The sequence below is a fragment of the Pygocentrus nattereri genome, chromosome 9 (assembly GCF_015220715.1).
Source record: "Pygocentrus nattereri isolate fPygNat1 chromosome 9, fPygNat1.pri, whole genome shotgun sequence".
NCBI lineage: Eukaryota > Metazoa > Chordata > Actinopteri > Characiformes > Serrasalmidae > Pygocentrus > Pygocentrus nattereri.
The window spans coordinates 16,529,371-16,545,379 of NC_051219.1; the positions used below are offsets into that span (position 1 = coordinate 16,529,371).

Sequence of the window (16,009 nt, forward strand, 5' to 3'; positions counted from 1 at the left end):
TTGATAAGGGTTGGAGTAAGCATTGGTGTATAGATTGTAAATTCAACATTACAGCGCAATTTATTTATGGCTGCTTACCAGAGGCTCAGATTTCTAATGGATTTGGCTTTAAAGGTATAGAAGGACACGTCTGTGGTCTTAAGAAAAAGGGGGTAGAGAGGAAGCGACGGGAGATTTTACAAATCTGAGAAATCCATGAAAGATTCAAGAGACACCGTATTTACAGAAGAACAGTTACTGTAAAATGCATGTTTGGTTTTTTTTAAACCTCTGCATTAGCTTCCAAAACTACGTTGCTATGAATTATCTACATATTGCTGTTGTTGGAACAAAACCTTGTTCTCTCCCAAATGATAACTTTACAGGAGAAGGACAAAAAATACCTTTAATGTCAAGTCTATGGAACTAGACTTATTTCCAAGTCATTTTGGGCCATTTGTTTTGGTCCATCATGCAATTTACACAATGTAGTATTTCCCCCTGCCTGGCTCAATGTTATTTCTTTCCATTTTAATAATTCCTGTAGTGCAGCTTAAATTTTAGCAGAAATCCTTTTTCCCCCTCACTTCTCTGATGTCTAGATGTCTGTTCACGAACTCAGTAGTTGGTTCTTTTGCAGAATTGAACTCTGAAAAACTTTATGGAAGCTAATCTCCCTCCCGAGGACATGTGGCCCAGTTTTGGCACACAGGCAGTTTGCTGACATTTCGATGTGTTCGCCAGAAGTAGCCCCATGCTATCTAGTTCATCTGAAGTACTCCATGAAGACAGACTTGTTTTACAACCAGATGATCTGTCAGTCATGCGTTTATGACAAATGAGGACGTTACTTTGGAATGCCTGACTGGGACAATGTCGAGGTGTTAAGAATATCAGCCTGTCTTGTGGAAAGAAGTGTGCATGTTCTTAGATGCTAATCTGGAGTTTAGAGTTTTAGAAGACCTTTCAGTCATTTGTGTGAATAATATTTCAGGGACTCTTTTTACTTCATTTCAAGCACTTATGAAAGGAGGGATTTGTGTTTGCCACATGACCAGTAGCCTGTGTTTATAATTTGCACAGTCAATGGTTGTGTCCAACCAAGGACTGTTGAGGTCACAGTGAGTGCTTATCCCCAAGGTCATAAGGCCCATATGCAAATTAAAGCATGTTTAATATCTAAATATTAAACACACAACTATACAGAGAATATTTCAATGAACTAGCATAAACAGTGGTTTAAGGTGTATTAAGTGTCTGTGCAAAGTTAAGAAGTAGGCCATGGCAAGATAACGGTTAAATGACCTTAGAAATACAGCAGAATAGTATAATTTAGTTGAAGCACCTCTGTGTACCTTCATTGAAGAAGTCTGTCTGCTTGTCACATGATCGGAAATATGACACAAGGGTGTGCCCAACCCAGGAAACTGTGTTGATATTTCATCACACAAAGAGGTGCAGCTCAAAGTTCTCCACAAAAACATGGAACTAGAACAGTAATGAGCACATCTACACATCTACGCAAGACTGGATTCTGAAACCAACAAAGTTTGTGACACAATCACAGTATTAATGTACACCATAATAAATTCACAGTAAAAATATATAGCTCAGAGTTGTGGGTGAAGTCAAGTGAAGGGCCAACTGGCCCTAAAGTGGCCCCTGCCTCCCAAACATTTCTGATTAATGAAAGTAAAATGTAGACAGCCATTCAGAGTGGTTTGATGAGAAATTCTCCAGTCCAGAGCAACATTCTGAGTCAAAAATGTGCATCGTGATGGTGATAGGAACCAGACGTCCAAAGCATGCCTCGAAAGCTCCCTCACAGAACGTTATTACACGAAATGGTTATGATGGGCTGCATAATGCCCGAGGCATTGATTTACAATAGTTTTGAGGTGAGCATGAAACTCACTGATTATTTGACAGGTAAACAACTGCGGCTTTTGCAGCTGTTAAAATACAAGCATGTGTTGGCCAAATTCATGAGCCTCTTTACTTGCTGTTTTTCCTTTGGTAGTACACTGGTTGTACTGTTGAATCAATATTCCAAGCGCACACACATCTATACTTGAACAGAATCATGAGTGAGTGAAAATATAAGTAAAAAAGCTACATAGCTAACAAACATTACTTAGCGCTGTCCTCTGAACATCTTAAGAGTATCAGGCTAGAAGTTAGAACTTTGTTTTCATATAAGCCCCACAATGTTTCAGTGATTGCATTTACTGCGTTCTTCAATTCACACTTTTGACTCAACCCAACATGCAATACACATTTTGTTTGTTGCAGCATATGAGTGACATCTAATGACTGTGGAGAAGGATTGCAGTCGGCTTAAAGTCTTCCTTTGATCATTTAACCTGCACATTTAACTTCAGACAGACTACACGTATAAATAGCTTTATTTCATACTCAGTCACACATGATCAAACTCACAGCAAGATGTCAAGCCTACTAAGCAATCTGTTCAGTATCACCCTGGAATAGTCACTGTTCAGGTCCATACAGTATAACAAAAGCACTTAAAATGGCACAAATATACATATATCTCTTAAATTACCAGCCATTCTTTAATTTACACATAAACCAAGAGTAAATTATTAGGCAGAGATGACAACAGAGGCATCAGCCTGCTGGATCACACTGATGAGGACTTAGACAATAGAAAGCAAGAAAAAAAAAACAAAAAACATGAACATAAGTGAAAGTCTGAGGAAGTTTCTGGTCAACATCGTCTCCTGTTAAAGACATCTGGAAGAGAAACTAGCATAAAATAACACAGGATGCTGAATTAATATTAAGGTAATAAATGACAACCACAGGCACATAGTGATGGCATTTTCTAATGGCTTTGGCTTTAAATGTATTGGGCACTTCAGTAGTATAATAAAGCTATTTATCTAACTTAAAACTATTAAAAGGGCACTTCGGAAGCATTTGGTATGATTATGTCTTGGCAGATAACACATTTTTACTACAAACACATAGCAGGTACATGTTTTGCACTGGGCCAATCATTCAAGATAAAGGGGAGGGTGAGTTTACTATTGTTAAAGTAATCAGAGCTGAGCTGAAAGCAGAAAATATGAGCTGTACATTAGAGAACGTACTAGTAGTGCATAGAGCCCTGAAGACGAAATCATGGTTCAAAAAACAAACAAAAAAACAGTGCAGATGTACAGTTACTACAGTTATTTGGTGGTTTCCTTCACAGGAAATGACACACTCTCTAAAACACCTAAAAACTCCCATTGTGAGCTACAGCTACAGAATGAAATTTCAGGTACCAACTAGGAATGAGGAAGGCTTCTTATACAGATCAGCAAAAAATAATCAAGAAAAAACCTGATGATGGATGCTGATTGATGCTGATGGATGCTGAATGCACCAGGAGGCTCAAGTTACTCATTTTGAGGCACTGAAATCACAGGGCCTTTGGGGTCATCAAAGCGGTCCATGGTGCGTAGCTGCATTATCATGTGCAGGCCATAGGTGAGGATGAAGACCATGAGCAGAGTGGTCAGCAGCCCCATCCAGATACCCGGCGTGAAGAAGCTTGCACAGTCACTGGCGTACGCAAAATTCTCTGTCACAGTGAAGCTCTGGATCTGTTCAATGAAATGTCAAAATGAGTTCATGTCCATTATCAGTTGAGTGAACATAAAGAAATACATTCATCATCCACTTTATTAGAAATCAGTAACCTTATAGGTCAACTTTGTAGATGTACAATTACAGGTTACACACCAGATGCCCTCTGCCTTATTAACTATTTGTCAGTTTCTGACCACAGGACTGCTGTTGACTACATAGGATTTGGGTGGTGGACCTTTCTGAGCCACAGCAAGGACGCTGAGAGTGCCCTCTACTCTGGCAATGGTGCAAGAGTACCAGGCACAACAATGTTGCTGGGGTTTCTGGCATGTCACAGTCACAGTCTGGCTTGGGGACTGTGTGTAGTTGGTGGGTACTGTCTTCATTCATTATGTGAAGCCCTACATACAGTAGGTATGCTGCTGCAGGACCTGGCCAGCTTACCATCATAGAATCCACCATGAATTCTACTGTGCATCAGAGGGTGCTTGAGGAACATGTGAAACCATCTGTAAAAAAATTAAAGCTGAAGCGGAACTGGACCCTGTAACATGACAATGACCCAAAACATACCAGTAAATCCACCAAGGACTGGCTGAAAACTAAGAAACAGAGTCCTGGAATGGCCAAGTCAAAGTCTGGATCCTAATCCCATTGAGATGCTGTGGAGTGACTTAAAACGGGCTGTACATGCAAGAAACCCCTCAACCATCTCAATTCTGTGTTGAGGAGTGGGGCAAACTTTCTTCAGTTCGATGTCAGAGATTGGTAGATGGCTACAAGAAGCGTCTCACTGAAGTTATTTCAGCCAAAGGGGACAACGCTAGGTATTAGAGGGTAGGGTGTCCTAACAGTTTCCTCCATTATAATACGCATTTTTGTTCATATCTTTTGTTTCATGAGCAAAACAATGTTAATTTTTGTTGTTTAATTGCAATTAAATTTTCCAGAAATAAGCAAAAACAAGATAGGACATTATGTAAACATTTCTTAATAAAGAGCTGACTATTTAATAGGGTGGCAAGTATTCTTTGGGTGGTGGATCATTCTCAGCACTGCAATAATGGTATGTTAGGGTATTTTTGCTGATACGAGTGGATCAGACACAACAGTGCTGCTGGGTTTTTATGCACCATGTCCACTCTACTAGAACTACTATACAACCTTGTTAGTCCACCTTGTAGATGTAAAGTCAGAGACAGCAGCTCATCGGTAGCTGGACAGTTTGTGTTGGTCATCCTATAGTGCTTCATCAGTGGTCACATGATGCTGCCAACAAGGACGGTGTTGGCTGGATATTTTTTGATGGTGGATTATTCTCAGTCCAGCAGTGGCACTGAGGTGTTGAAAACTCCAGCAAAACTGCTGTGTCTGATCCATTCGTACCAGCACAACATACACCAACACACCACCACCACGTCACTGTTAACTGCAGTGCTGAGAATGTTCCACCACCCAAATACCTGCTCTGTGGTGGTCCTGTGGGGGACTTTACCATTGAAGAACAAGGTGTAAGGGAGCTAACAAAGTACACAGATGCACTACAATCTGTAGAACTAAAGTGTGGCAATATGGTAAGTGGAGCTGATTTCATGTATATAAAATCCAATAAGTAAATGCCATACAGACATGCAGAGTATGTTTTATTTATAAACATAGACCACAGATTTTACCCAAGTAAATATTTAAAGTATGTAAAAAATGTAAAATTGTACGAATATCAGGACTAGATGAAGTTCGTTTCGGTATCGGTCCTCCATCGGCTAATACTTAAGGTTCAGGTATTGGTACTGGTAGAAAAAAATGGTAGTGATTCATCACTAGCAAATATGTAAATGTTGCATTCAAGCTTACTTCTGTAAACTCTGTGTTGAGACTCTTGTGGAAAAAAAAATCCTGCCATGTTTCATCCCTTCTGCAATCCTGAAATTTCCTTCAAGATCCTCAGTTTCTATCTATGTGCTAATTAGTAGTATCTGCAGACTAGAATGGTGTCAAGGCTGTTATGGTACCTGGAACTCGGTGAAGAGCAGAGTCCACTGGGTAGCCTTGTCCGTGGCTGAGCTGGGCACCAGCAGTGGGCTTTCAGTGTTGCTCACCCTCTGGCAGTGGAAGGAATACTCAGCAGGAGTGTTGATGCCACGTGTGCTATTAAAGAGGGCTGTCTCGCCATCGAAGTTCAGCTGCACATGTTCCATGACCATCCAGTTACGACCAGACACAGGGAAGAAGATCTTGCGCATTGCAAAGCTGGAGGTCCACATATAAAAAATTCAGACAGTGTAGGGCAAACAGCGTCACTCTAATGTATGATGGAGCAATAAAGTACACCAGTGAATGTTCTGAATACTTACACGAGCTGGAAGGATTTGTAACCTAGAACATTGTTATAGTTCAGGACAAGTCTGGGAGAAAAAGAAAATCAGTATGTCAATATTGTGACGGGGTGGCAGAGTCCAAAGACATGCAGTTAGGCCGACTGGTAATACTAGACTGCGCCCAAGTGTGTGTGTGTGTGTGAGAGAGAGAGAGAGAATGTGAGACTGCTTGGGTCCGTGATGGAGTGGCAACCCGTCTAGGTTGTTTCCTGATCAGTGGGATAGGCTCCAGCACCCCCCATGACCCAGGAGTATAAGCAGCTTAAATGATGAAAGAAAAAATGAAGAAAAAAAAAAAGTTATGTATTATTGGCCATTTTTATTAATTTCTGGCAATTTTAGTAAATTCTGGCTGAAACTATCCATCTCCCCTGGCTGTACAGATTTCCTATGGCTAAACAGGTAAGTTTAACACAAGTCCTGTTTAACTTGTTCTGTACTAGCACTACAATGTATAACCACTGCTACTCTATACTGTAAACTACCTCATGCTACTTCAGTCAACTTTCTCTCACACTACTCACTAATTTATAATTCAAGTGCCCTTTATAATATCTTAGTACATCTGGATATAGCCGAGACCCCCTAACAACTTTTTTTCCTTTCAGGTGGATACTTATGTGTTCATGTCATTCAGCTGTTCAATTGCTGCTGTAACAATGTAATTTCCCCTGGAATCAGTCTGTCTATCTAAAACTGTACAGTGTAATCTTGTTTAACGATTCATTTTGGCTGAATATACAGAATTTTTTTTTTTAAAGTACCAGATGTAAAATGCAAAATGTAAGCTTGTAAAGTAAGATATGCTATAAAATGTATCAACCAAAACTTATAAAAGGCACAAAAAAAGGAAATCTACTTTTAGAAACTAATGTGGCACCAATCAAGCGACACTGCATTCTCCAACAGTTTCTGGAACACGTAATTTTTTTACTTCATAGGGACTAATTTACTGCAAGTCTGTTCAGTACATACAGTACAGCAAAAGTCAGAGCCATTCATTCATGTAATTTCCCCTCAAAACATATTTTCCAGAAAATTGCGCCGCAGCCTCGACAAACTAAATATAATGTTTTTCACTATTTTGTGCGTCTACCCTTGGCTGTAACCACAACTTCCATTCTCTTGTAGGGACATTTTTCATACCTAAAAGACCAGTTTTACATGTTGGTTACATTTTGGGCTTCTCATGATTCAAGTAATCCCAAACACACTCAGTGATGCTGAGGTCTGGACTTGGGGTGGTCAGTCATTTGTTCAGAGAACACCAGCAGATTCTTTGTTTAAATGGGTAATTATCTCTTTTTTTGTCCATTTTCTTTGCTCGGGAACAGCTTCTTCACAACCACACATCCTTTTAGACCCGGAGCACAGAGTTTTTTTTTTTAACTCACTTATTTTCTCTTAACCGTCCACTTCCTTATGAAAGTGCTTTATCTTCTGTCTAATGTCCGCATGAATATCTCCTAAAAATGCATCCTTAATAGCTGTTTTGAATGTAGCTTAAGGGTGATCTCTGACTTTTGCACAGTACTATACATCACTGCATTTCATGTTGCTTCTTCCCAGGTATGGAAAACAAGTAACTGATGGACATAATCCTAGCTATTACACTAGGATTCCGAATTAGGAAGTAAAAACTCATTTGAAACAAAAAACTGGGTGTAATTTTGGATGTAGAAAATAAATTGTAATCTTGAATTCTTATTTTGCACACATTTCCTAGTAAAACATTCATAGACTTGCCAAACAAACATTCTGAAACAGGCAATACAGACCAAATGTTATCACCTGGAAACTGTTTCATTACACATGGATCCATCCAGGGTGACAGTTTTGTTGAAAGTAAGGGGGGCCAGGTCAAATGAGGGTTTGTCCTCATAGGCCACATTTAGATGATCAGCCCAAAACAGAATACATGGCCCACTGGTGGTGCTGTTGAAAATCACTGGTGCTGTTTCAGCTGTTTCTGTCGGCACCTGCAGCAGTGAGCGTCCCGAGAATCCTCCAGTGTTGGATATGGGGGTGTCCTTGGTCACCTATAAAGGATGGTATGATAAACAATTTTATACTAAGCATCTGTTTAAGCTGCTGATTTGATCCCAATAAAATTAAGCGAACTGTGCTTCATCAAATTAGCAAACTTTCAAACATCTCTATTTTTGTGGCCATGAGTGTGATCAATGATACAGTGTGATGCTTACATGGGAAGGCCTCAGGCCAGTGTAAACAGCAGTGTAAGGAATACCCCGAGATTTCAGTAAAGTTAGGACGTCCCCAATGGTCTCGTCTACAAAGAGAGCATTTAGTATATACAGTGCACCATTTTATATACAGTAAAGGCAATAAAGTATTCAGATACTATTGTTTTTGATATTTAGTATACTGCAAGTGCATACATTAACTTTAAATTTACACAGGTAAGGTCCTTGTACTTATTGATATGAACCAAAAAGTATTCATGAGCAAAAACAAAAATGTTGAAACAGTTAAACTGACACTCAGCATGCAGCAATCATATCAAAGGTGAAGGTAAAGTTCTAAAAACCTTATTAAACAGCAGTACAGTGGACACAGAGCTACACAGCCCTATCAAAGACCTTACACATCCCTGTCAGTGCAAATGAAGTATGGTGGGAGCATGTGGGGCAGTTTCTGTGCAAACGGTAATGGGGCATTGCACGTTACTGAAGGAATGGAACGATATACTGGGAGTGAGTATTTAGTGGAGTATTCTGAAAGTCCAAAAGAGGGCCATCATAAACTTGTGGATTTGAAAATGAATAGCCAGAAGCTGAATCTAAATGCTCCGAAAAGCTAATTACGTCTTACCAGAGACATCTTGATGCTGTAATTCCCCACAATGGCTTTGCAATAAAATAATATTGTTATTTATTTGTGGCGTTTTTATCCTTTAAATCTATCTTTATGTATGCTCTTGAATCCATATGTTTATTGCTTAAATATAGTTTTGTTTATATGTATAGGTACAAAGTCAAAAAGACGTGTGTAAAACTGAAATGAATGTATGCACTGGACGAATAATAAAAAAGGGAATAAAATACTTTCCCCTCAATGTATGTATATAAGAATGAATATCATACTTTATTCATGAGAATATTGTGTAAAAAATATTAAAAATAACCATCTGTTTAATCTTCTAATAAAAAAGAGAAATATAAAAATAACTCACCATTTTTCCTAAGAAGCTCCTTTGACTGGGTGCTGCCAAATAAAGCAAAAAAAAAAAAAAACAAACAAATTCTGAAATTTGCTTTCCGTTTGGTGTTTTAGCTTAAAGTATCAGCATCATAACCATCAGGACACATGGAAGCCACTACAAAAACAGCACTCCAGATAAGAGAAGATGGAAAAATTGCAGTTTTAGGTTAAAGTGCTTATTAGTGCATTGTAGGCCTCTAATGCCTTTGAGTCCATATTTACTCTGAACTCTGCATTTATGAATAATGGCTTTAGAACTGGTTGAGAGTAAAAACAGAGGCTAAATAAGTCTAATAACTATTTTGAAGCAAAACCACAAGCTTCACCTCAGCACAGATAACATCTGATAATAATTTCACTTCTTTCAAATGATAGTCTTTACCCGGTGGTGTAGGGGAGGCTGATAACCAGAAGAGAAGGCTGTGATGAACTCAGCTGAAGCTGGGCGAGTCCTGCTGGTTCAGTGTGGAGTGCTGGAATCCCAAACTCTTTGTGAAAGAGTTCCTCCACTGATTCGGCTGCAGACCAGGCCAGAGCTGGCAGCACCAGGTGAGCAGAGGTCTCCAATGCTGACTGGAATATAAAACATGCAGACAAGGAGGTCCTCCTTTTTACCTCAGAAACCTTGAATTAATTCTCTGGCTGGGCTACTGCAATGAGCTTTTGTAGCTTATAGATGCTTCCCTTTCACAATAAAGTACTTACAACAAAATTTCACAAACAGGCTTGTGGCAAAGGTTTCATCCTATAACAGTGTCACATTTAAGGTCACCAAGCTCTTCAGTATGACCCACTCTACTGCCCATGTTTGTCATGCACAGGAGAGTGCATGCTTGATTTTTTACACCTCTTAGCAATGGATGGCTAAAAACACTTCAGCTCAATACTTAGAAGGGGTATCCCCATACTTCTACCCATAAAGCATGTAATTTTGTGGTTTTATGTACCAAAAAACACAATAATTCATAATTACTTTTTAACATGACTATTTTCCAACCTCTCTATCTCTATGAATGAAAAAAGCTGTTTTGTTACTGTATCTTTAAGACTGATATAAGTAATTGACCTCTGTAGACCTCTGAAACACTCCTTACAACTTCAGTGTAAATGGGTGGACTAAACTGCCTTGTCATTGCATGTTAGTTTCCATATAATGACATATGCAATTCCATCAAACTTATATTTCATAAAGTAAGGAAAATCTGGTTTTCCATGACATGGGCCCCATAAACGTTTTAAAAAGTACATTTCGGACTCACCTCCAAGTTCACGAAGACGCTGTCTTGCTTGTTCCCAAACACCCCACCATACACAGTGAAATCATCTATGCTTAACTACAGGTAAGAGCAAAAAAACACTTAACATATGCTAGTTAAGAAAACATTTGTGCCAATGGAACATTACATCCTTGAAAAACAGAAAGCAAAGCTTAAAAGCAGTTTAAAAGCAGAATTTGCATATCGTTGTTGTTGGAAGAAAACCTTGCATCACCAAAATGGTAACTTTACAGGAGAAGGAAAAAACCTACTGTGCTTTTAATGTAAGTCAATGGAACCAGACATCTTTCCAAGTAATTCTGGCCCGTTTCTTTTAGTCCATTCTTCGTGATATTAACATATAATGTAAAGAGCAACAGGCATTTTCAAATCCTGTTAAAAACTGAAAAACGACAAAAATGGAGATACAAGGTTTTTTTTTTTCCAACGGCAATATACAGACCATAAATTGAACCTGTTATGGAAGAGATGAGCTGTAAATGTTCACAGGAAACAGAAAGGAGAAGCTTGAATATAGAGGTAGCGGGACAAAATGGAAGAAGGGTTTCAGGCGATGGTCTTTCTTTAAACCTCAGTTCTTTCACAACTGCATTCAGTAACTTTTTTATGCTTCATGTTATTACTGTGACAGCTTTCTAATAGGAAGTTGCATAGACCAGTGTTTTCCCAATCGTAGTCAAATAAACCTGCGGGTGTTTTAATCTCAATTTTGCAAGACAGGGATTAAGCCTAGTATTGGACTTTATTCTGAATGGGGATTCTCCATTAAAAGGAAAATGTAGTCCATGACTAGGCTTTATCTCTGCCTGGGAAACTGACCCATAGTGTTTCCTCACCAACACACTAAACTAGCATGTCCTTCAAGAGTTTGAAATGAGTGTGACCAATACTTAAATGTCTAGTGTACATAAAAACTGATGAGCCCTAAAAGGGTGACAAGTTCATAAAACAGTTCTCTGTAGTTTCTGTAGATATTTTTGACTTTTTTGTAATAAATCTCTTACCATACAAAGGCCAAAGTACAGATTTGGTATCTCCTTTTGAGATGCTTCATCCAGTATTAACCAAGCATATTCTAAAATCTCTGAATGTGTTTGTGTTCTACTTTGTGTTCTACTGGATCCGTAATGGCACATATTGCGTGGACCCCAAGAATTACCACTTGCGGTGCAATTGCAGTGTAAAAGTGGACAGTCGTTAAACTCCCAGTGATTACAACAGTCCACAGAAATCAATATGTTCTATATCAGTTTCAGGTGCAAATTAAGTAAAAGCAATGATAACAATGATAGTTTACATACATATCAGTGTTTTTGCACAGTATTTTACTTAAGAAAGAAAGCCGATTATGAGAAAATGAAAAGTTAATGGTTTGGTGAGGTAATCTTAGCTCTGGTCAATAAAAATTAACTGTGGGTTGGCCAAATAATGACCAGCTATGCTATATTTGAGGGAGAGGAGGGATTCGCCCTCTAAGTTAGATCTACATGATTTATATGAAGGGCATGTTCATCATTCAAAACCAATTTTGCCAAAATGCAACAAGTTTTTATGCATGAGTGTGGACATGCTCAAGGATCAGGACTGGGTTATCCTGGCATAGACCACTGTGGAAAAGAACCACCATGAGCCTGATTTACTTTTCAGCATATTTCAGTACTACACTGACCACCTCTTTAAAAGCCCTGTTTACAACTGGTATTAACATACATCCTGGGTTATCCCATCATAAGTGGACAGCACTAAGTACAGGTGTGAATGAGATCCGATGCATCTCAAAGACGCACTGTTATTCAATTACTCACACCGCCTATAGAGGTGGTCAGACATATATAACATCTGTAGTGTGAATGCTGAAGCATCCTGAATCGTCCCTGGCAACAACACAAGCCTGCCTAATCAACTGTCATCACAGTAGAGATGAAAGGAACTGCATAACTGTCTGTTCATCTCCTGTTCCACTTCTTTATAAGTTGTGTTAGCGTTTTTTGCGATCTAAACATGTGTAACAGTCCCTACTAACACAATAGAATGACATATTCGTCCGACAACAAATGCAGGAGGAGAAAGTTGGAGTAAATGTGCACAGTACTCTTCCTATGGTGATGAAGTTGTAAGCGGACACAAGAGACACATTCGATAACAAATATAAATGGCCATATGTCTCGATGTCCATGTATAATCAGGTCTCTCGGCATAGACGTTAACACAAAGTGTGAACAGGTGACGAAGTGTTGGACATTGCAGTGTGACACAATTCTGGCATGGCCCATGGAAACTGGAAGAGGAAGTGAGAATCACACTCCAGCTCAGAGTCACACTACACTGAGAGGATCAGACCAACACAGGGTTTAAAGTGTCCACGCTGATGAATCAGCAAAGCCGTCCTCACCTTGTCCTGCAGAAAGAGCACCACATTGTGTGGCGAAGTTGTCAGGGTAGATTTCAGATAGGATACCAGCTTCCCACCAGCGACGATCTCACCAGCTGATGGCTCAGCCAGTGCTGGCAAACTGTACCTGGATTAAAAGCACAGCACAGTAAATACTGAGAATGGTTTCAAAGTTTGTTGTTACTAGTTTCAGCTAACATGATTAGTCATTGTTTGCAACTCTAATAGCCTACACCTAAAAAATAAGGAGAAGCACAAATGTTTTTTATGGCTAAGGAGCAGGAGCGTACTAATTTGCAAAATGTATAATTCTGTTTGATACTAAACAGTGATGTTTTGATTTAATATACTTTTCAATATAGTAATAAAAATCTGAAAACCTGGTGTGACGTGTTAGAGTTTACATTTACAGTTAATTAGAGCATTCAACCCGGGAGGAGACCCCGGGGAAGACCCAGGACATGCTGGCGTGACTATATCGCCCAGCTGGCCTGGGAACGCCTTGGAATCCCCCCCAGGGAGCTAGTGGAAGTGGCTGGGGAAAGGGAGGTCTGGGCCTCATTGCTTAGGATGCTGCCCTCGCGACCCGAACCCCAGAGAAGCGGAAGATGATGCATGGATGGATGGATGGATGGATAGAGCATTTAACATTATAAAAGAACAATATTTAATAATAATGAGCTAGACAAAAGTTAACACTAGCTTTACGCTGTTATGCTTTATGCTTTATGCTTAGGAGGACTGCTTTTCCACTCTTCTTTCAACTCTGAGGTAAAGAGGAAGCAATATTTTCTGTGGAGAGATGGTCTGTACTCATTGTGTACTTATATAATTTTTATTATACTTCACACAACATAATGAGTCCTTTATTTGCTCTAGTCTGTTGAAAGCATTTATCAACACTTTTCAAAGCTCTTATTGAACGACGTGTGTTACATAAACACAAAAATAAAGACTATGTAGTCATAACCCATCAATCATATCATAATGATGGACACTTGCCATCTTTTGTTGATTTTAATGTGGTATTAGCCCATGTTCTCTACTTGCTAAGAGCCAGATTTCAGGTTCTGCGAAGACCAAATAAACAGCAGAAACATTTACAATCAGCTAAAGTTCCCATTATTTTTCTGAATCATTAATTATAAACAAAATAGAGTCAGAACTGTGCTAGCACATCATGCTCATTTTTAACATTCAGTCCCTGTAGTGGAGCACAGCCATGGATCGATCACAAAGAGCTGCTTGGGTTTCTGGGGAACATGGGTTTGGTTCCTGTGTTCAACCAGAGAGAGGTAGGAAACACAGGCCTCACAGTATAATCCTACCATAGAAAAGAGATTAATAAAAGAAATGTCCAAGCTGTAAGGTATGAAAATTAAAATGAGAACCGCTTCTCCTCTGCATGCTTGGACACAAAGCCTTGTGTGGCCATATTTCCAAAGCACAAAGAAACGGTAATAGTTATGAATAGCTGGAGCGTAAAAAGACAAACTGAAATGCCATAAAGGGCTTTACCACACTATAGCAACCTGTGGCTAATAATGACCGATTTCTGTATAGGCTAATTCTATATGAATGTACCAGTTTTGATACAGTATCAGAAATGTGAGTATGTAAAAAATGTTCGTAAGTACGATCCATCTCTCCTGAGCGTCTCATTTTGCAGCTTACATACAGTCCATGGTGATCAAAACTAGTTATAGTCAAGTGGGTGCATCCTGTCTCCCTTTGTATTGGTTTTGTCCAAGTGGCACTGTTTTTAGATCACCGTTTTGCAGAAGCACATTATTTTGCAGTCTTCTTTCCTAAAATGTGTATTTTCCTGAGCCAAACCACTCGACACAGAACAGAATCAGAGCTCTGTGGAATTAAGAGATGTTCAACACACTAAATATTAAAAACCGAATCTAATCGCGACATTATAATCAAAAACCGTATCGAACATGAAAATATCGGTATTGTTACAGCACTAGAAGTTAGCTATCTTAGCTGGCTACTCTGTTTAGATAGCTTATATCACTGAGTTAGTTGCATGGGGGGGCAACTGGATCTATAAATCGATCGATCGATCTACCTATAAATCTATACATCTTTCTGTACAATAATATATGTTTGCTCTAAAGATGCGCTCAATAGTTAAACTAACGTAGCTAGTTAGCTAAGCTAGCTAGTAGCCGAAACCCTTAATGACAGTAAAAGGACAAGAGGACATCCCTTCAGGCTCAAACTCAGTAAAACACTAAACTGGCAGTACAATGTATTACTCACCCTTCGCTGGTCCACACGACTAGCGGCACTTGGGCTGTACAGGGACTTAACAGAATAAAGATGAATAAAAGTGAAATAAGGGCCATCTTCAAGGCACTGACAGACCGACTGCCGACTTCTTCCGTCATGTTCTGTGTCACGTGAAACCAGCAGACTGTCATGTGAGCAGCTGATGACGCGATTCGTTCATGAACGTCCTCTGAATGCGCCGCACTGCTCGTAAATAATGCGGACCGACCTCAGCGACCGTCAGCCCGTCAGTGAATGCTATATGAATCTGCACTCGACTCACGGTGCGAGACAGCAGAAATATTCTCAAAGAGCTCACTCCACTCTGCGTGTGAATCAAAACAATATAAAGAAGCACCGTTTGTTTTCATCACTGAAACGACTTGTATTCGTTTGCGTGTTCCACGGTTCTGTCCATGTTGACAAAACTAATGAATTTTTAAAAATCTCAGATTGATTTCTATTCATGGGCAGAAGGTTACCCGGGGATATTCTTGAAGAATGATTAAGATATCGCTATTGAATTACAAGCTGCAGAATTATTAGCTCATTATATGACCCATATGCATTGGTAAGGTTAGTTCATAACAATGAAATAACACAGAACTGTGGAATAGGATCTGAATACGGGCTACTAGGACAACCGCGTTATTAGTTAAGTGTAGATCTACATCACTATGATCATTTGTAACCTAGAGCTAAATCATCATCATCATCATCATCAGTGGACCACTTTCCCCAAGAAGCTTTCACCACACTGTTGTAGGCGGAGGGATACAGACCTTTCGCTCGGATCCTCCAGCCTGATGCGCCCTGCCCAGGAGTATACTGGTGAAATGAAAGTGATATAAAACCTCCTGTCACACATGAATATTTGACTTATT

At 39.4% G+C, this 16,009-nt stretch overlaps 1 protein-coding gene across 1 annotated transcript; it reads right to left on the bottom strand.

Annotated features, from left to right (window-relative positions):
• Positions 1-2,366: 2,366 nt before the first annotated feature.
• atp6ap1b (ATPase H+ transporting accessory protein 1b) lies at positions 2,367-15,263 on the bottom strand. Its single transcript, XM_017694319.2, has 10 exons — positions 15,117-15,263; positions 12,846-12,972; positions 10,436-10,510; positions 9,559-9,749; positions 9,148-9,179; positions 8,159-8,244; positions 7,746-7,993; positions 5,931-5,981; positions 5,589-5,826; positions 2,367-3,590 (listed from the first exon to the last, which is right to left on the bottom strand). The coding sequence occupies exons 1-10, from the start codon at positions 15,242-15,244 to the stop codon at positions 3,384-3,386; spliced, it is 1,383 nt and encodes a 460-aa protein (XP_017549808.2). The 5' UTR covers positions 15,245-15,263; the 3' UTR covers positions 2,367-3,383.
• Positions 15,264-16,009: the final 746 nt, after the last annotated feature.

Bases quoted from the DNA above. Each gene is read 5' to 3' on its own strand.
- atp6ap1b (XM_017694319.2), bottom strand. From the start codon at position 15,244: ATGACGGAAGAAGTCGGCAGTCGGTCTGTCAGTGCCTTGAAGATGGCC. The intron at 7,994-8,158 runs GTAAGCATCACA...CATCCTTTATAG, and splicing joins CTGGCCTGAGGCCTTCCCAT to GTGACCAAGGACACCCCCAT. The intron at 5,982-7,745 runs GTGATAACATTT...TTTTTCTCCCAG, and splicing joins TGTAATGAAACAGTTTCCAG to ACTTGTCCTGAACTATAACA.